This window comes from Seriola dumerili, unplaced genomic scaffold (genome assembly GCF_002260705.1).
Source record: "Seriola dumerili isolate Sdu_G_001 unplaced genomic scaffold, Sdu_1.0 BDQW01000068.1, whole genome shotgun sequence".
Classification (NCBI taxonomy): domain Eukaryota; kingdom Metazoa; phylum Chordata; class Actinopteri; order Carangiformes; family Carangidae; genus Seriola; species Seriola dumerili.
In genome coordinates, this window is record NW_019174323.1 from 15,740,682 (window position 1) to 15,761,913 (window position 21,232).

General features: G+C 43.3%; 2 protein-coding genes across 2 annotated transcripts; both read left to right on the plus strand.

Annotated features, from left to right (window-relative positions):
• Window positions 1-252: 252 nt before the first annotated feature.
• Window positions 253-7,562, plus strand: LOC111219934 (aconitate hydratase, mitochondrial-like). The gene is made up of 17 exons (XM_022742793.1): window positions 253-292; window positions 1,935-2,077; window positions 3,101-3,359; window positions 3,456-3,548; window positions 3,666-3,824; window positions 3,941-4,091; window positions 4,264-4,368; window positions 4,658-4,749; window positions 5,023-5,128; window positions 5,293-5,450; window positions 5,558-5,631; window positions 5,737-5,848; window positions 5,947-6,225; window positions 6,348-6,539; window positions 6,947-7,079; window positions 7,168-7,289; window positions 7,414-7,562. The coding sequence occupies exons 1-17, from the start codon at window positions 257-259 to the stop codon at window positions 7,546-7,548; spliced, it is 2,349 nt and encodes a 782-aa protein (XP_022598514.1). The 5' UTR covers window positions 253-256; the 3' UTR covers window positions 7,549-7,562.
• Window positions 7,563-11,862: 4,300 nt separating this feature from the next.
• Window positions 11,863-18,905, plus strand: LOC111220469 (cold shock domain-containing protein C2-like). The gene is made up of 4 exons (XM_022743570.1): window positions 11,863-11,976; window positions 14,758-15,183; window positions 15,334-15,456; window positions 16,416-18,905. Exons 2-4 carry the CDS (start codon window positions 14,996-14,998, stop codon window positions 16,576-16,578), a joined length of 474 nt encoding a protein of 157 aa, XP_022599291.1. The 5' UTR covers window positions 11,863-11,976; window positions 14,758-14,995; the 3' UTR covers window positions 16,579-18,905.
• The last annotated feature ends 2,327 nt before the right edge of the window (window positions 18,906-21,232 follow it).

Consider the following 21,232-nt stretch of genomic DNA (forward strand, 5'->3'; position numbering starts at 1 on the left):
CTTGTCCTTTGAGCTATATAGAAATCAAACAAATATTAAAATTATTTCCCGTGCATGTACTTCTCTAATTTATATTATATCAAATATATAAACAAACTAAAACTTCTGTAGAAATCTAAGTTTGAAATACGTTTTGTAAACAATCTGAATACGATTTAAGATGTTAAATATATTATTTCCTTAAAGGACCTGCGAAGCCGCGGCTTACAATTGTGTGACGTCACCACCGATCGGCACATCTTTGTCAGTGAACAAAATGGCAACCTACTGTCTGACTGTCGCCAGGCTTCAGGTAAGAGGAAATTTGACCATATTTATAACCTAGTGAGGATGTCACCTGCTACCTTAGATTATATAAATGTAATGTAATGTGTTTCTAACCTAACCAGAGGACTGAGAGTTGTTACTGCAGATAAAAAGGCTGTGAAACAGTCACCGGCTGTCTGGCCAGGTCATCGTGCCCCGGCTGCATTGAGCGTATCCAGTGGGCAACAACTAGTTTGTCAACCGGCTTAAAAAATCACGGCTGATCTCTCCGTTAACAAGGAGTCATTATTGACACCCTCAGCTCTTAAAAGAACACGGCTAGGCTAGTTTTTGAAATGGAGTTTGGTGTTCGCTAGCAAGGTTAACCACAAGGTTAGAGCTCCCAGCAGGCACAGAGGCGAGCAACGTGTAACGGTCAGAGAAAATATCAGGAAAATTATAACAATTAAAACAGCAAACTCAGTCTTAATCATTAATTTGCAGGACTGGTACAAGAGAAACTAATTCATTCAGTCTATTAGATATAACGGGTTGTGTGCCATATGTCCTGTGACTGCAGTGAGCTGTCAGATTTTACTTACAACGGGTCATATATTAACGTAACATTCAGCTGTCTTTTATTAAGTGTTGTGTTGAGTCAGGAAATGGTCTGTAGTGTTACTGCTGTGTATCAGAGCTGATATATTTGGTTTACAACAATGGAGAGTGAATAATAAACACCAATGTAGTGCTCAGCCTCATTGGCCTTCATTGGCTTTATGATTGATGCCTGAAACTGTAATTAGTTTTCTAATTGATATAGGAACTTTTGAATTGGCTCCTGAATTGACTGACAGCTACACTCTGCTATTAGCTCCTTGACAGCAAAAGTCAGCAGATTAATGACTGCAGGCTCAGCTGCTTACTGTCAGTTCTTTACCACAGATTATCTGGTCATAGGCGACCTTCAGCTGCCTTCTTTTATCTGGAGACTGTCTCCTGAACACTCTTACTCTTTCCTGGTATTACCTTCCTTTACAATCACGCATTGGAACATAATTTTTGAAACAGAGCTGCCTGTAAATGCTCAGTCTTCTCCTGGCAGTTACTCCTCAGCTTCACTGGAGTGAGTTTGTGGGTGAAGTGTCCTGCTCAAGGGCACCTGAACAGGTCCAGGAAGTTGATGTGGCAAGCTCCTGGACACAAGCCAACATCTCAAAGTTTCTGCCCCTCTTTGTCTTGTTACCTCATCAGCTGCAAGCACAGCATGGCACAAATTTAGCTTCTCCAACATGTATGATCATTTACACATTGCAGTTTGTTATTTTGGGGATTGGAGCCAGCGTTTCCTTAGAGAATGCGTTGATGGTCAACCTTATGGGGGTGGGGGGGGTGGGATGTTTCTCAGGGTTAGGATTAGGGTTAGGGTTCACTTGGGAAGACTTGACATGTGACACCAGAGAGTAGACCGCAAACCACCATTGCATTCACAAGATGACTTCCCATTAGTCATTTTCCTGTATCAGTATGATGTTAGACAATATTTACACAGCTGTTTCAGTGTCTAAAGATACAACATCAAAACAAAAATGAATGAGGGATAGTCTGTTTGCTTGAATGCAGTCTGTTCATGGGCAAAATATGTGATTATGCTCATGCTTGTATGTTTTTCTTGTTGTTGTCTCCAGCTGGCGCTGGGCCATGGCGTACGGCGCCTGCATGTATCAGCAGCTTACAGAGCCAAGGCACAAGTGTCTATGAGCCGGTTTGAGCCCACTTCTTTCGTCAACTACGAGAAACTCCAGTCCAACATTGACATTGTGCGAAAAAGGTTAGTGTTCTCCTACTACTGATCTAAAAGTGGACATTTGTGCAGAATGACGCAGACTCGTATCACTGTTCCCTCCCGCATTTCCTTATCTGTGGGACTGTTTGAACTCGATGTTTGTTTGTCCTTTGCCACAGTTTTTTCACCATAGGTGTAGCCTTTTTTCTAGTGTTTCTGCCTCACAGTGCTTAAATTACTGTAAAGTCATTTGTTGTTCAGAGGGTGTGTGCATGTAAGGGAGACATAGTGCTGTGTTGTCCCTCACTTGTAAGTCGCCTTAGATAAAAGCATTTGCCAAAGGAGTAAATGTAAATGTTGCTGGTGTGCAGATCAGTGGCTTCAGCCCTGTAATTACTCCTGAGGTTTAGACTGGCATAAACTGGTGATCATAAAATGACACAATGAAGAGGTGAAACAGAGATTTCACTGTACTACTGTAGGATTTAAAAGAAAGACTTTGATTTGCAAAGGAAATGGATTTTGCTTAAAGGGGCAAATTGTAAGTTTTGCTATTGCTGCATAGCCACAGTTAGCATCAAACTTCATTACTTTACTCACTAAGAGCTGTCTCCAGCAGCGGAAAGCAAGCCTCTTGTTTTTTTCTATTTTTGTCAGTTCTTTTCTTCAGCTGAAGTTCACATGCTAACCCGCTAGCCATTACCAAATACCAAATCATTGCAGTGTGATGCTATCGTTGCTTATTGCTGATGTTGGCTATGTATCAATAGCAAAACTTACAAATAGCTTCTTTAAACCAGAGTAGGAAACGCTTGATATTTACTTTGGATCAAATTGCATTTTTAACACCGTAATCTTCTCACTTCTGAAGTATTGATATTTATTTTGAATATATAAAAAACTGTATGTTTTACATGCTTAACCTAATAACTGCTTATTCTCCACTTTGTATTGGTTATGTTTACCTATGTTCTCATCCTCTTCGCCCCACTGAACCTTCGCCCTACTGAAACCTCCTCTGACATAACAGCATCCTTCTGTCAATAATATTTTGTTTTCATGTTCCAGGCTCAATCGACCGCTTACGCTGTCAGAGAAGATCGTATACGGCCACCTCGATGACCCCCACAATCAGGACATCGACCGCGGTCGCACTTACCTGCGGCTGCGTCCTGACCGCGTGGCCATGCAGGACGCCACGGCCCAGATGGCGATGCTCCAGTTCATCAGCAGCGGCCTGCCGAGAGTGGCCGTGCCCTCCACCATCCACTGTGATCACCTGATCGAGGCCCAGATCGGAGGGACAAAGGATCTGGCCAGGGCAAAGGTGAGGGGTCTTGTTTGTATGTTTAAATGATTCATTCTTGTTAAAATGCTACACAGAGCTCGTTAACATGAGCTTTCGTCATCGTTGTCATCCTAGGAAGTCAACCACGAGGTTTACAACTTCCTGGCCAGTGCTGGGGCAAAATATGGAGTTGGCTTCTGGAAACCGGGCTCTGGAATCATCCATCAGGTGTTATTGCTTAAAGTCTAACTGCAGCTTTGGTCTGACTGTAAATATACTTTTAGAATACACTTGTAATTACACTGCTATAATTATGCTAACAGTCAGACTTTTAAATCTAAACAGATCATCCTGGAGAACTACGCCTACCCAGGAGTGATGCTTATTGGCACAGATTCCCACACGCCAAATGGTGGCGGGCTTGGTGCCATCTGCATTGGAGTCGGAGGAGCTGATGCTGTAGATGTCATGGCAGGAATTCCATGGGAGCTGAAGTGTCCCAAGGTCAGCAGAAGATAGTATTTTACAGCTGTCGGCATCTTTTCCATCTCTTTGTCTATACAGTGGTTTTCTTTTCTTTTAACGTCTTAACTGCAATTTACTGGATCTCTCCCTCTAAGGTGATTGGAGTGAAGCTGACAGGCAGCCTCTCTGGATGGACCTCACCTAAGGATGTCATCTTGAAGGTGGCCGGCATCCTGACAGTGAAGGGAGGCACTGGAGCCATTGTAGAATACCATGGACCAGGAGTCGACTCCATTTCCTGCACAGGTCGGCGAAAAAAGCTTTTTCCGTCAGACTTAATTACACTTCAGTGTCTCTTTCTCATTTTGCTTCGTAGCTTGTTTGTCTCTTGTGTATTATTCCACACAAGGGAAAACCTTTTAACCGTTTGGTGTCAGCCTGACAGACCTCATTCATGTGTCTCTCTTTTTGTGTGCAGGAATGGCCACCATTTGCAACATGGGAGCAGAAATTGGAGCCACAACCTCAGTTTTCCCTTACAACCACCGCATGAGGACCTACCTGGAGAAGACTGGACGTGGACGTATGTTCAGGCTTCACATTTTACATGTCCATATTTAATCATTTTGTACAGTGATGATCAGCTTAATCATAAAATGCTGACACTATACCCTAAAAGTTGTGATAGTTGGTGATATCTTGGCTTTGAATATGGCCCCTGACTACGGTCTCAACAAAATTTAACAAAAACTTGATAATAAAACACAAATATGAAGGGCATCACAGTCATTAAAAGAAATGAATAAATAAATATAGGGTTGTTGTCATGCTGCTGTGTCTCAACACTGTCCCTGTCTCATGTTTCTTCTCAGAGATCTCTGCCCTGGCCGATCAATACTCAGACTTGTTGGTACCAGACAAAGGCTGCGAGTACGATCAGGTCATCGAGCTCAATCTGGACGAGGTCTGTCCTTTTTTTTGGCATTGGCATTTTTGGCACTTCTTTTGGCATCTCTGCCAGGTGTTGGATAGTTCAAAGTGGAGAACGATAGGAAGTGCGTTGAGGGGGTGACATGAGACGGTGTCGTAGTCCAGACATATACTAGACTTTGACGATGTCTTGTTAAATATTTCGCTATCATAGCTGCAGAGTGTATGTGCAAGAGGTTTAGGTCACAGTCCATATGACAGAGCTAATAACTGTGTTCCTTGGCCATTCTGCTGTTTCTGTCTGCAGCTGAAGCCCCACATCAACGGACCATTCACCCCTGACCTCGCTCACCCAGTGGCTGACGTAGGAGCTGTTGCTGAGAAGAACGGCTGGCCACTGGAGGTTAAAGTCGGTAAGAACTGACCCGGTGGTGGATACGCTGTATAGCTTTATTCACACTCCTGCTTTTTACATCGCCTAATTACAGAACACAGATCAAAATTACCAGGATTTTCTTTTGGAGACTTCCTGTGTTGCTATTTCAGTTCTCTTTTTGATTCCTTCCCCACTTCTTAGGCCTGATCGGCAGCTGCACCAACTCCAGCTACGAGGACATGGGCCGCGCTGCTTCTGTGGCCAAGCAGGCTTTGGATAAAGGCCTGAAGTGCAAAGCTGAGTTCACAGTCACCCCCGGCTCAGAGCAGATCCGTGCCACCATCGAGAGAGATGGATATGTGAGTGGCAGCACGCACAGAAAGCGAGGAGTTGCACCACACTCAGAGTAATGATTTAACCCTGGGTAAAGTGATGGAGGCTTACATGTGTTTTTGTCTTCCTGTAGTCAAAGGTCCTTGGAGATGTTGGAGGTGTGGTCCTGGCAAATGCATGTGGGCCCTGCATCGGACAATGGGACAGGTAGGTAAAGCCAGAACTTTGGTGGTGTACCCACCATGGCGTACAGAGTCATACAATATAGAAGTTAGACATGGCTGTTAATATATGTTGTGCGTTTTTGTTCAGGCGTGACGTGAAAAAGGGAGAGAAGAACACAATCGTCACGTCCTTCAACAGAAACTTCACTGCCAGGAATGATGCCAACCCTGCAACACACGCCTTTGTTACCTCCCCTGAGGTAAAATAATCCACACGACTAGATGTGCAACACTTAGTTAGTTGTGATGGTATCAGTGTACTCCGGCTAAACACCCTGCATCGCCTCTTTTTCCTCAGATTGTCACTGCCCTCGCCATCGCGGGCACATTAAACTTCAACCCAGAGACAGACTACCTGACAGCCCCTAACGGTGAGAAGTTCAAGCTTGACCCCCCCAACGGAGATGAACTCCCCGCCAGGGACTTTGACCCAGGCCAGGACACCTACCAGCACCCACCCGCTGACGGCACCAGCCTTAAAGTGGACGTCAGCCCCCAGAGCAACCGGCTACAGCTGCTGGAGCCCTTCGACAAATGGAGCGGAAAAGATCTGGAGGACTTGCGGGTTCTCATTAAGGTCAGGTCTTTGAAATGACGCCCGGCCTGTTTTAGTCTTTATTATGGGGGTTTTCGCTGCTGCTGCTGCTGCTGCTGCTGCTGCTGGAGAGAGGATCACTCTTCTTTGCGACATCTTTGCAGGTGAAGGGCAAATGCACCACAGACCACATCAGCGCCGCCGGACCGTGGCTGAAGTTCCGCGGTCACCTGGACAACATCTCCAACAACATGCTGATCGGTGCGGTCAACAGCGAGAACGATGCCGTCAACAAGATCAAAAACTACCTGACAGGAGAGTATGGAGGAGTCCCTGATGTTGCCCGTCACTACAAGGTGAGGATCACGGAGAGGAAAGGCTCCGGTGCGGGATTATTGGGCTAAAGCCGATTTTCTTTGGCGTCATGCCTCTAGTTTCCTCAGGTAGTTTGTCCGAGAGCTTTGTCATGGTTCTAAATTTGGATTCACAGACTTGGAGTTGGCCTCGGTTAAACTTTTGTTTTGTCCTCCACTGCAGTTTCTTCACGCTCTTAAAAATAATCATTTTTACCTCTTTACTTTGCTCTTGATTTTGTTCTTTTTATTATTCATTATAATCTCTCTTGAATTGCACTCACTTCTGTTTGAGGCATAACAGTCACTGACCCATGTCCCACTGAATCATCAGATAAATGCCCTTTTTTTTTTTTTTTTTTTTTTGGCACGTTACTGAATTTACCGTCTTTCCATGGTGTTGTGAACAGGCCAACGGTGTGTCGTGGGTTGTGGTCGGGGATGACAACTACGGTGAGGGCTCCAGCAGGGAGCATGCAGCGCTGGAGCCCAGGCATCTGGGAGGAAGAGCCATCATTGTCAAGAGCTTCGCCAGAATTCACGGTATTTGGGGAACGTTTATGTAATGTGATTTTTTTTGTAATGTCATTCAGTCTCCCAATCAACAAATATGTCTCCCTCCTGTCCTTAGAAACTAACCTGAAGAAGCAGGGTCTGCTCCCACTGACCTTCACCAACCCATCAGACTACGACAAGATCCGTCCTGATGACAAGATCTCCATCAAGGGACTCGAAACCTTCGCTCCAGGAAAGGTAAGGGCGCGTAGCAGCTGGAAAACTGGGCTGCTTACGCTTTGTTTTACTCCCGACTTTTGTGCAGCTGTTAATGAAAAGCGTTTGTAATGAAATCGTCCGCTCCTCCTCTCACCCTCCGCAGCCTCTGACCGCCGTCGTGAAGCACGGCGACGGCAGCACGGAGACCCTGGAGCTCAACCACAGCTTCAACGAGACACAGATCGAATGGTTCCAGGCAGGCTCCGCCCTCAACAGGATGAAGCAGCTGCAGCACTGAGGAGGAGGAGGAGTGAGGAGAGCAAACGTGGAGGAGGAGGAGGATTTTGGGGAAGAACGAGGGGGGGGGGGTTGAAGAATGTTGACGACTGCTCCATCACCTGCATTAGCACCCAGTTTGGACTGAAGTAAAGTGTCGGTATACCTCGAAGAGTTGAATGTTAGTAAATTACTTCAGACTCAGTGCCACAGCTGATGTCGATGATGGAACGTGTCAGCTTCATTTGTCAGAACAACGTGTACTTGAAGGAATCGTAAGCTGCTGCGTTTCAAAGTCAAATAGTGATAACTGGTTCCAAATCAAAAGTCTGTTTGTGAAAACAAAGCGGAGACACGCAAACATACACACACACACACACACACACACACACTTTGACACACTATACACTCTGACCCAGTCGGTGACGCTGCCAGCTGATGTGCTGCCAGTGTTTTTGCAGCTGTTCAAACAGATCAGTACGGCGTGTGAAGCCGCTGCAGACTGGAGCCGGAGGATGGCAGTCTTGTCACCTTGTTGCTTTAGGGTTGTGTTGCACTCTGCATGGCGATTACCCGCTTTTTTTTGTCAGCCGTTGTCATTTAACCTGTTCCCCGTGTTATTTTAAAGTCCACGCCGGGGCAGGTAAACATTGCTATTGGTTGGGTTCCATTTTGTTGTCTAGTGAAGCTGTAGTTGCAGAGATCAAAACTTGTGTGCACACATTCGTTTCATCCACTCAGACACTTCCGGTTTAGCCTGAATGCTCCCTACTGGCCACGAGGAGAAGCTGCAGTGTCCACACGGCACAGCAGCTAGCTGTTCTTCATCTAAACCCCCACTGGGACATGTAGGAGATCGCATGACAGCATGAGGCAGTTTGAAAGAAAATGGATTCAACATAAATCTAGAGTCAGATAACGGAGCATTGTGGGATGTACTGAACATCACAGATTACGGTACAACAGCGGGAACATGTCCCGTATTACAGTATGTTTTCATCCATCACCGTTCATATTGTCAGTGTTACATTGCAGACATTTCCTAATAGACAAAGGGACTTGTATGCTTTAATACTGTGTAAGAATGCAGTAACTCAACCTCTTCTTCCCCGATACATCCTTAACCTCCCCTCCCGATCAATACTAAACTCTTTACAAGGTCAAACACATCCTAAGGTTTTTCCCCATTGTTTATTTATTTATGTCTTTCTTGCAAAAGGTTCAGATCCTGTATGAGTTTTTCATAAAGGTTTCTTTTGTCACGCACAGGTTGAACTTGGATTTATGTCCTTCATCCTGTATTTCCAGTGCCCTTTTTTTTTCTAGGGGTAACATGTCGCTCTTTGTGTTACCCTTGCCCCAACACAAATAAAATTGTACTGAAGGAAAAAAAAAAAAAAAAAAATTTGTAGTTTGTAATGGTGGAGGAAAACGGATGTTACGCTGTAAATTACCACGTACTTGATTTTAAGTAATGTGGCTGCTAAATCCAGATTATTGTGTCAGCTGGTTTTTGGTCCTCGATGGATATAATGAACTGAAATTCACTCCAAAACCTCAACATGGGAGATCACTTCAACAGATCAGAAACAAGCTGGGGGGGGGGGGGGGGGGGGTGTTTTTTTTTGTCCTCATGAACCTTCACTCACCCAGTCCCTGCAAACAAAATGCACCAACAAGTGAATCAAACGACGGCTTAAACCACTCCATTCTTCTAATGCCACTGTATGTAAAGTGTCTGGCTCCGTGTACATTTCAATGTTTTTCTCCCAGATTATCTTTTCTGTATTACAGAAATGCCAGTGGGTTGTAAAATAATAAAAAAATCAGATGTCATTCATTTACTTTGGCTCCAATGATGTGAAGTGGGGAATCTCTAAAGTGGTCTCGGGACTGTTGAATATCATACGTGAAAGATAAACCGGATTAAATGAACAAATTAAAATCCTGTGGTGAATATCGTGTTAAGCAGGATCCTAGCGAGACTATGAAATAAAAATGACATTCAAGAGCCAAGTGTTTATCCATCCCTTCAAATGTGAATCTCTCTCTATCCTATCCTGAGCGACAGGTTCTTGACAGCCCAGATGTTTCTGCACAGCCGAGCTCACACATCTGGAGAAAAAGGGAAAAACAAGCTGCATACATAACGTCAGCTTTGTGTCGGCACAGGAAGGAATTTACATCCGACACATTGTGATTTCTGATTCTTTCTGTGTGAAGAGAGCGAGAAGAGTCGTGGGTGCTTCTGATCAGTAGCAGTTGGGCCTTGATTTATTTTGAATATTGTCTATGAGCCTGGCAGAGCAGAGGGTCAGGTCTGACTCCAGCAGCGAGGAGCTGTGGGATGAACTGGAGACCAGGCTGACGTTAGAGCATTTAAGCTGCATGTTTCTACCCATGCCTGGCCTCATCATGGTCACCAGTGAGCATTTAAACTGTTGTCATCCCTCCATAATGAGACGTTTGTCTTCTCTTATGCGATTTGTGCAGAAAAAAACTATCTGAAAATCTAGCAGTCATTGTGAAATGTCACAGAAACAAGAAGCAGCTTTAAAGGTCCGGAAACGATTTTAAATGGAGGAATTTGTTTCCACTGACTGAAGAACATTGAAAAATGGAAAACAGCAACATGATGCAGAACAACAACAATACTGAACCTGTACAATATAAGAGCAAATATACATTTCAGAGCAGTAAATGTCTAATTTGTAGAGTTTCTATTAAAAAAAAAAAAAGAAAATATGTGAAAATCAAATTAAACTACAAGCATCATATTTACCACAGTAAGTGCAGACCTGCAGAAGAGGCCTGCTGCTCTTAAAGTCAAGTGTCTCCCCATGTCATTAATTAAGCTTTTTTAACTTCAATATACAACAAAACAGAAAATTTATACAATAATATAAAACATAACACAGGCAAGGTAACAAGTGAACAAAAAGAATCCAAAACACGTTTAAAATAATGTCAAATAATTATAAAGAAAAAAGGAAAAACCTTAGTTTGAATCACTGTTTTGTTGACTTGTCAGGGACATGGTTAGCATGTGTCAAGGTCAGTGTGTCTACATGTTGTTTGTCCACGGCTAACAGGGCGGGACGGTTGCAACATGTTGTTGTAGCAGCCAAACAAAACACACAACAGTATTTTTCAACTTTTTTAGATCAAAATAGACAACATATGTGTAAACAGATGCAACTAAAATTGGCCATCTTTACATGTAAAAGAAAACTATTATTTTGCGTTTTATGGTCCATAATATATTTTGCCTGTTGTTTTCATCATGAGCAATAAAATAGATAAATTGTGCTTTTTTTGACTTCATGGAAGGACTATGTTCTAAGCAAATCAAAACTCAAAAACTGTTATTTTATAGATTAAGTATTACTAAATAAACAAATACTGGTATGATATTATTGCATAAATAAATAATACTACTATATTATTGTAAAACAAATCATATTGTCATAATACTGAAAGTTAGTTGGTGAAATTTAATGCACATTCAATATGTTGCAACTGTCCTGAGGGTTGGGATCAGCTGCAACATCTGAATTCTTCTTTTCAAATAAATATTGTGCATGACACATACAGTATGTAATCACCTTTCAATGTTGAGGGTAATTAGCAGATATAAGTGTAAATGTTTGGTTGGTCCAGTCCAAATAGAAACTGAGAGAAATGAGAAAGGTGTTTCCAGTTTGCTGTTAACTTCTTGAAACTCCATTACCTGTAAACCCACCTGCAGATTTATTATTCCTATTAGAAAATATGCAGACCAGCACTTTATCACAGTCTTACATTTACAAAGTGGTCCACTGAATCTGAACATGAGACTAGAGTTTAATGAAGCCTAGTATGAAATAAATCTGAAATGCCAAACAAAAACAAAAACAAAAACATAATCAACGCCACAGTATGACAGGAGAAATAATAGGCTAATAATAATAATAATGATAATAATAATGATAATAATAAATGGATGGAGAAATGACCCGGTGAAGTATAGTATGTACCTGGATGGTTTTGAAGCAAATAATAATAAATAAATTAAAAAAAACAAACAGTAAATTCAACATCCAATTAAAACCTCACTGTGCCGATTAAAACATGAAGAAACGTTTCCATCCATGACCAGAACAAAGCGGTGACTGTGGTGTGCTGAAGCCCGCTGTTGTCTCTGTAGCTCAGTAACCCCCTGCACCCCCCGCCCCGTCTCTGCCGCCTCCTTCCTTTCTTTCTTTTTTTTTTTTTTTTTTTTTTTTTTTTTTCATTTGCTGCTTTTTCTTTTCCGCCCCGTGCGCGCCGCATCCATACCAAGATCCTGTGACTTATCCACCACATGTCCCCGCAGCTTGCACCGGATTTAATTACATAATTGCCTCGTATCACCTCAAAAAACACGAGGCCGCGGCGCGTCTGAACTGACAGCTGATCGGCGCTTTTCACGGTATGTAAAGCTTTAATCGATCAGGGGAAGGGGGGGGGAGAAAGGGGGGGGGGGCGGTGATTTATGGACGATTTGTAGCGTGGTTTTTTTCCACATCAAGCCTTTTATTCTCCGTGTCACGCAGACGGCGTCGGATTAAACCCAGTGTTGTGTTGTATTGATAAAACCCCGCCGTGCTGCTGCTCTCTATCTCGCAGCAAAGATTTACCACCGGAGTCTTCTTCATCTTTTTAAACGTGGCGGCGTTTGTTTTTGGTTTTTATTTTTTAAAGCACAGACGCGTTTTGGTGTCACTTTTCTTTTTTTTTCTTTTTTTTTTGGGGGGGGGCATCAGTCGAGCATCCTCTCGCCCTCTTGTCTCAAGCCTCCACAGTGTGAGAATGTTCTGGAAACAACCCGCCTGAAGGGCTTTTATTTTGTAATGAATTATTTAGGCTCAGCCAGGCTCACATTCAAACTGATTTATACCATAAAACACACTGTTTGTCTCCAAGAAAGGCTGATTTAAAGTTTAAACACAGAGCCTTGTGTGTGTGAGTGTGTGAGTGTGTGAGTGTGTGTGTGTGTGTGTGTGTGTGTGAGTTGACGTGTCTCCCATGCTGATGCAGAGGGAGTACAGACAGCCACAGTGCCCCTGTTTCACATTTAGGGAGGTGCTTTTGGCCTTTTGTCTGTCTTTTCTCTCGCTCTCTTCCTTCCTCCTCCTCAGTCCACTCTCAGATCAGGCCTCTCTTTTCATGGCAGCCTGACACCCTCCTGATTGAACGTTTCACCAGCTCATCCGACACAGAAAGCACTGCAGACTCATTAAATAAGTCCATTTGCCGGCCTCGCTCTCGGGCCCCATAATGAGGGGGCTAATGAAAGAGGAGCTCCACCAGTCAAGTTGCTGAGTAATTTAAGGCTACACGGGCTATTTATGCCTTGTCATCCATCAGTCGTGGTTATCGGTGCCACCGTGACGACAGATGTGTGTGTGTGTGTGTGTGTGTGTTGATCAGCATCGTTGCATCTACATGATTCCAGGAGGATAAAAGCCTCAGTCATCAGCCATTTGCAGTATCTGCTCTCTAAATGAGCTTATGAACCAGACAGATTAAAGCCACTCCTATGATGATGATGATGATGATGATGATGTTGCTGGGACCTTTGCACCCTTGTAATATTTGGACATACGGACAGACGCCAACCTAAACCCCACTACTCCTCTCAAATCAGGACAGTGGAAGTAGATAAATCTTGCTAAAGGATGTTACAGTTGCATCCAGTGAGAATCATTGGCGCCCAGCAGGAGGAGGCTGGACCAATGAGGAGACACTGGGGAGAGGGTAGCGCCACATTTTGGAAACAGCACCACGGGACGTCATCACAGTGTTGACGCTAAACTCTCCAAATGTAGTAAAAGTTGTTGTTGCAGGATTAAAACTTGAAGAGAATATGTAGGTTATGACTTGTCTTTAGCCGCCCATGACACACACACACACACACACACACACACACACACACACACTACTATATTTAGACTGACACAGAGAGAGAGAGAGGCAGAGTGTGATATTGAGAGGAGCCTGTGGGATTCGCTCTGACACGCACTCGTCTCATCAGTGTGTGTCAAACATTCATCCTGCAGGCGTCAACACTAACGTTCACTGGGAGGCGGCTGCTGACGATAACCCCGATAAAGCATCCAACCAGGTTTCAGTGCGGGCGTCTAACCTCTGCAGAACGATGCCCCGCAGCTCTCTGTACTTGTAGTGAGTGTCATGACGACGCTGATACATCTGAAGTCCCACTTACGACGAGATAATTGGGTCTGTGTCGAGGCGCAGAGACGGAGCTCATTCGTCCCAAAAAAAGACTGAAAAGCTTCAGAGAGCAGCTTCTCGCTTTGAGTACAGTGGATGAAGAGCGATTCGTAATGGATTTTAATATAAACAAAGTGTGATGAGGCGAGCCGAGGCCTCTCCGCGGCAGGATTGTTATTTACATCGTCTTGGGACATTTTTCAAAGCCGGCGAGATCAGAGTCTGGAGACTTGGAAATCAAATTGCTTTGTAATTCTCATTTTTGTCACAGCTGCGATCAGCTTTAACACCGGTAAATAAAAGATCAGAGCAGCCCAACATCTGGGTCTGCTATCTTATTTATTGATTGGTTTTCTTTACAGTAGCCTTTTATATGACGACTGTCGCCAAGCAGCTACAGTGGAGAAAAACTTTTGCGGGCTTCTCTCCACACCCACCATCCTGCACCAATATTCAACATTAATAAATGGACAAATCAAATATATACGAGGCACAATATGCATTCAGATGGGATTTTCTTCTGAATGCTGTATTTAATATTTTTTTCAGTGAAGAAAAATCTGCCTAGAAAAGGAGCTTTTCAAAAGACCAGAATGCATTGCAGCCAGAAGACGAGTCGTGTTTTCAGTAAGATTTGATGAAGGGTGCACAGTATGTCAGCCTGTTTATCTGTATTGGGCAATAATTTCTTATCCGCCCTTCTCATTAATATTCCCAATAAATGACACTGAGTTGATGTGAGGATGATTCAGAACAAATGTGTCGCTTCAGCTTTGTCACAATTCATTTTTAAAAAAAAGTAATCCAACGGGCTTTTTGATGGTTTATTTAGGAACATTTTATACGTTATTTATATACAAATATATTTTCTCAGGGATCAACACTGCAAATAAAACACAGAAGAAGAAGAATAGAAGAATATGGGACCTTTAATTTCTCTTTGTCTTTATCCACCTCTCTCGCTCCTTTATTTCAGGGTGTCATCGCTCCACTCCTTCACTGTACGACCTCCTCTCTGAGCATCTCCCCTCCCTCTCTCTCTCTCACACACACACACACACACACACACACACACACACACACACACACACACACACACACTTGCCATGCAGGAGGTGTAACCCTCCTTCCTGTTCTTCCTTGTGTGCCATTGGAGGAAACCCAAAACAGAAAAGAAAAAAAAACAAAAAACACTCTACGTGAAACAAGTCAAGATGTCAGACCCGGACCCCTCCTCGCCGGCGGACTCCCCACTGCCACTCACCTCCCCGCGCACCCCCCTGCAGCTCTCCTTCCCCTTCCTGAGGGAGGGCAGCCGGGTTTGGGAGAGGGAGAGGAAACCGCCGCAGCCTGGAGAGCTGCCCAGCCCTCTGCCAACCAAACGCACCCGGACATACTCAGCGTGAGTAGGAGCGTACAGGCTGACTAATTACACAAAAATAACGCCGCTAATGAGGTAATGATTTATGATGCACTGTCCCTTTCTCCCTCCCTCTCCCTCCCTCTCTCTCTCTCTCTCTCTCTTTCTGTCTATGTCTCTCTTTCTCTGCAGGACAGTGCGAGCCAAATCAGGTCCAGTGTTTAAAGGGGTGTGTAAAAACTTCTCCAGGTCTCAGGGTCACGGATTCATACGTCCTTCTCACGGAGGAGAGGACATCTTTGTCCACATCTCTGAGTGAGTGACCTCACCGAGCAGCCATTAAGCCAACGGGTGAATTATTTACTGGCAAAGGGTTTTGTGGAAGTTGACCTGCTGATTAGGTGATATGATATGATGATAACCGATAGAACATCCATCAGAACCTTTTATTATTATTATTATTGTTATTTGCTAATTTTCATGAGCTTATAAAATAAAACAACAACTATTATTGGAGGAATTTGATTTTCCAGCTACAGTTTTAAACAAATCAGGGAGGGATGGATGATATGACTTCAAATCAATATCAATATTTAGATTAATAAACGATTACTTTGGTGTGTGTGTGTGTGTGTGTGTGTGTGTGTGTGTGTGTGTGTGTGTGTGTGTGTGTGTGTGTGTGTGTGTGTGTCGTCGTTTCTAAAAGTCTCAGTTTCTTCTCGAAGTCTGAAAACACAACCCCTGATTATGTCATAGTCGTGTCATCGTGGGGTTATCTCAGCTTGGTCTTGGAGACAACACATTTATAAAAAGAGAACCGAACATGTGCTGTGACCAGTCGTGATCTAATTAAAAATGCAATGAAGCTGCTTTTATGGGAAGTGCCGGTTTTCTGGAGCTGGACCCATACTAGAGACTAAAAGCCTGGACATATCTGCTGCATCGATTTTGATCATTGATTTTTAAATCTGTCTCTAGCAGCTTAATGGAAGTGCAGCGCTAAATTGTTGGAGTACTTGTTTGGGAGCAGGAAGACGTGTGAGCTGTGTGGAAATGGAGATTAGTGATGGAAAAATGCTGAAGAAACATCATTATTTGCTCGTTTGTCATTGTACCAAGTCGATTAAATCAGTTCTCGTGCCTGGAAGGTTTCATCAGGTCACAAAAAAGACAATTCAAGGTAGACGGAGACGGTGCCAGCTCAGACTTCATGTCACTGCCTGTGAACGAAATATCGTGCTGAGCTTGTAACGCCGTTTCTGCTTCTTCGACAGCATTGATGGAGAATACGTGCCTATGGAAGGGGACGAGGTCACATACAAGGTGTGCCCCATCCCTCCCAAGAACCAGAAGATCCAGGCCGTGGAGGTGGTGATCACCCACCTCAATCCGGGCACCAAGCACGAGACCTGGTCAGGTCAGATCATCAGCTCCTAGAGCAGCGCTTCAGGCTGCAGGGCTGGAAAAGGTCTCGGAGTGGAGTGGAGCCCGGCGGAGGAGACGTGGATTTAATTTATGTTTTCAGGGTGTGAGGGTTTGGGACCAGGTCTGAGGAGGAGAGGGAGCGGAGCTTAGCGTACGTCGTGGGTCAGCCTGAAGTGGCTTGGTTATGGGAGGGTGAAGGTTTTGAGTTTAAAGGACAGGGTCAGAAATGAAGCTTTGAATGTATATGTTTGAATGTTTTCTTTTGAAGGCCGCGGTTTCGTCGTCTGGGTTGAATGTTTTTTTTTTTTTAGTTGAGGGGTTGGAAAGTTAGTGGTTCAGGGCTCGGTGCTAGCACTTTTTACTTTGACTGTAGGGGATATATTTTAGTTGGGAAATCTGTGGTCGTTTAGAGAAGAAGTGTCTTTGAAGAGTCGAGTTGCTGAGGAAGCAGATGAGTTTGAGGCCGAAATGCATTTTGAGCGAATCTGAATCGATTTAGCCGAAGTACTGAAGAGTTTCATTTTAAAGGGACCAGCTCAGCGGAGGTCTGAATTTTACTCCCGTTTTTGTTTTTCGTTTTTTCTCAGCTGATATGAATCGTGTGCCGCCACTGCCAAAAGTCACGTGTCAAACGTCAGTGTGTCTGTGTTCACAACAGCAGATGGAGACGGTTGTCGGTAGATTTCAGGAGGATTAAAAGGATGAAGAAAACTGTAGTAACAGCCTGTTGTTTACAATCCGGCTTGGCTTAATGTGAAAGGAACAGATCTGCCTTCATCTCACTGCCTTCAGAAAATCATTTTCCAGGTTGTTTTGACATGCCACAAAAACACCAAACAAGTTTAATTAAAGTAAGAAATAAGCGCGACAACATTCAGTTCACTCTCAATGTGTTTCGGCCTCGAGAGCTGTGACAAGCTCCACGTGTAAGGAATTATTTTTCCTTCTTAATATTGTAGCACTACTGTATTTGTCGACTTGGCAAGTGTAGAAATCCAGTGTTATTGTAGCCAGCTCCTATGACGGTCACACGTTTCGGTGGTAGAGACAAGTAGACGGATGTTGTGCCGCTGGAAAACCAGGACCAGAGGATTTGGGGTTGGGGAAGGAAACTGAAGGAGTATTTGGGGAACGGGCAGAGGATGGAGTGACTATCTGTAAATGCACTTGAGCACAGGTGGAGCTAGATTTGAAATGTTGTAAAGCATGTGTAAAGGTGAGCGGTTCTCAACCTGCGGATTGTCGGGTTGAAATCGACAGAAAAGAAATGTAAAGAAATATTCGAGAAAATTGTTTGACAGTCGGTGGAAATGCGTTTATTTGCTTCCCGTCCAAGAGTTAGATGAGAAGCTCGAGCTTCCTGTCTGACTGTTGGCCAGAAAGTGAGTAAGCAATTTTCCCACAAAGTTGAACCGTTCCTTAAAATGACTGATGTAATCAAAAAAGATGAAGTTTGGAGGTCTGGATTTTTTTCTATCGCTCTGATAAATGACTCCCTGTAGTGAAATGTTTGCAGCCCTCAGGCTTTGGCTTTTTTCTCCGCAGTAAACTGATACAGGAAGACAAGTTTCACCATATCAAATTAAAAAAGAGCAGGATGAACTGCTGACTTTTAGGTTGAAGGTTCAGTAAGTTTCATACGTCACTGCAAATGTTGGGGAGAAATTATAAAAACAAACAAACAAACAAACAAAGCAGCAAAAGCTTCCTGATGTAAGTTTAAAAAGACTATTTATTTATTGACTTATTTATTTTGATTTGTAACTATGAGAACATCAGGTGTTTGGTAATTAAAAGCTGCGTTTATAAGTATATGTGCAAATCTAAGCCTGTTTGAATACACTGCACACCTCACTCTAATGATACTACCCTGTAAAAATCCCTTCGCTGATGTCACGTCATCGACAGGCAACAGAAGAAAAAAAAAAAACCTTCAACCTTTCCAAACACACGAATTTCTAATTTCTACATAACCCTTGTCTAATTTTTATTAACTGTGTGATGTTCAAAGTAACAAGCCGTTTTGTTGTTTTGGAGATCGGCATGTTCTGTATCGTTTGTCGTAATTTTTACGTAGAATATGTTGATCCTGTTTCATCATGCAGTAAGACGGTTGGAGCCTTCAGAGAGGCGACGTCGGGTCTCCTATGCATACTTTGATTTATCGCCACGGGTGTGACTCAACATCGTTGTTAACACACTGTATCTGTCCGGTTTTCTTTACTGTGAGAGAAACAAGTTCGATTGTGTTCGCAAGCACTTTTTATTTTTGTCAAATCACTGTGACGGTCTTTAGTCATTAAGATAAAGTTTGAATAAAACTTACTACTGTGTTCACAGACCTGTGTTGAGATGTTGATTATTCGGAAAATATAGCGCAAAGACATTTTCTCTCTCTCTCTCTCTCTCTCTCTCTTGTCCTCGCTGGTGTCAGTACAAAGTGGAATAAGTAGGGCGGTTATTTTGAGAGCCGTCGCAACTTTGAGAAAGTTTTTGCAGTGAGCTTTGCCTGGAGTCGCAGACAGCTGTGTGTGTGTGCGTGTGTGTGTGTGTGTGTGTGTGTGTGTGTGATTCATCTGGATTTGTTTTGGGATTTGTCTTGTGTTTATGTCCTGTCTCGCTGAAGTCCATTAGAGGGCACCCCAACACAAATAATCTGCCGGTTTATTACGCAACTCTCCTTGGTGGGTTTGAAACACACATGGGTCAATGAAGAAAAGGGAAAAAAAAAAAAAAAAAAAGGCCGCGGGTAAAAATAGCACAAACGGAGAAAAGCTAGAGCGGCCTTTTAGCTCCCTGACAAGAAACAGACCACCACCGACAACAAGCCTGACAACCTGCAGACACACGACTGTATTTCTCTGTATCACCAGGCGCTGGGCTGAGAGAGGCCTGTGAGAAAGCTGATACTAAATCATCATGTCTTATAAGCTCATCATGTGTTTTATGTGTTAAATCTTAATTTGTGAAGTAACTAGCTCTGAAAATAAACGACCCTGTTCAGATTGTCTTTCCAGAACATAATCGACTGCTTGTGATAAAGTCTCTCGTGTTATTCTGTAACGAGATGAATGATCAGAGGTTGCACCTGCGTTTGACCTCTCTCATGCACGTCGTCACATTTACTTTAAAAACTCTTAAAACTGAAGACGGTGTAAATGGTGAAGAACCTCAGTCTCTCTCTTTCACCTTGTGTTAAGCTCACCACCACACTTAAGGTGTCGAGTCATGAAACCTCTGCTGGGGGAGAAACACTGTGGCCTTCTGGGTAGGAACAGGTGGTGCCTAATATGCTAATGTACTAGAATAAATGAATGAAGATATACTTGATGAATTGAATATAATTGTGAGAGCTGAACATGTTTCAGGCTTAAAGAGAAATCAATGAAATAGACGATGATAATAATGATTAAAAGCAAACACAAGGATAAGCACAGTGAAGCAGAACAGATAGGACTTTAGTCAGATTCATTCAGACTTTGTTTGCTTAGTTTTCACGTATGAAATTTATCATTTTATATCGACCTGTATCTTTTACACACGGAGACTGCAGCTGTATGCAATCGGAGCCAAGAGTTTTAAAGTGTTTTCATTTGACTGAAACGCCAGAGCAGACGACGTCACGCTGCTGTAATCGCTCCAAACACAGGGCAAAATGTGTTTATGTCAGACCCTGTGGGACTCCAGGCTCTGCTGATGCGGTTAAATACAGAAGCACAGTCAGGATTTATCCCCCGGGGTGATAAAATAATCACAACAACAACCTCAAACAGGAACAAATACATATTTTCAGCCGGCCCTCAGCCAATCATTAACCAGATATGTACGTGATCAAGTGTCAACACGGAGCAGGTCCAAAACTTTCACAGAAAACACAGAAGAAATGTTCATGATGACGATAATGACAGGGAAATGAATGAATGAAAGACATTTTTATTGATTAGTTTTCATTTAGTTTATTTGTTAATTACTTTTTTTGCCAGGTTCAGATTGGTCGCCGTCATGTCACAGTGACCTTATGATTAATATTCACATTAAGGAGCGTAAGCGTGGGAAATTGATTAAGGTTTAACTTTCTGTGTTTGTGTGTGTGTGTGTGTGTGTGTGTGTGTGTGTGTGTGTGTGTGTGTGTGTGTGTGTGTGTGTGTGTGTGTGTGTGTGTGTGCGCTTGTGTTTGTGCTTCTATCTTTGTGAGGACCAGTTCCAGACCTTGGGAAAGTGAGGACATTTTTGGTTCGTCCTCAAAATAATTTAAAGGGCTGTTTAGGGTCAGAATGTGTCCTCACAAAGATAGAAGTACAAGTGTGTGTGTGTGTGTGTGTGTGTGTGTGTAGACTGTCAGACACCAGTGAACTGTCTGTGTGTTGACCGGCCATTAAGAGATTTAATTAAGGTGGAGATTGTACTAATTGAACGAGGCCACTCTCAGCTGATCATAATTAACTCCAGGATTAATTTACTTCATTAAGTCTTCCCCAGTGACAGTGTAGCAGGGTGTGGATGTGGTGCTGATTAACAGTAGAGAAAGAATCACAGGAGTGTGTGTGTGTGTGTGTGTGTGTGTGTGTGTGTGTGTTTTTACAGCTCATGTTATCTGTGATGACTTTTATGGCCCAACCAACCTTTGCTCTTCTGTTTTCTCTCCTTGCTTTCCTTTTTTCCTGGA

Bases quoted from the DNA above. Each gene is read 5' to 3' on its own strand.
- LOC111219934 (XM_022742793.1), top strand. From the start codon at position 257: ATGGCAACCTACTGTCTGACTGTCGCCAGGCTTCAG. The intron at 4,369-4,657 runs GTATGTTCAGGC...GTTTCTTCTCAG, and splicing joins GGAGAAGACTGGACGTGGAC to AGATCTCTGCCCTGGCCGAT. The intron at 6,540-6,946 runs GTGAGGATCACG...TGTTGTGAACAG, and splicing joins ATGTTGCCCGTCACTACAAG to GCCAACGGTGTGTCGTGGGT.
- LOC111220469 (XM_022743570.1), top strand. From the start codon at position 14,996: ATGTCAGACCCGGACCCCTCCTCGCCGGCGGACTCCCCACTGCCACTC. The intron at 15,184-15,333 runs GTGAGTAGGAGC...CTTTCTCTGCAG, and splicing joins CGCACCCGGACATACTCAGC to GACAGTGCGAGCCAAATCAG. The intron at 15,457-16,415 runs GTGAGTGACCTC...CTTCTTCGACAG, and splicing joins ATCTTTGTCCACATCTCTGA to CATTGATGGAGAATACGTGC.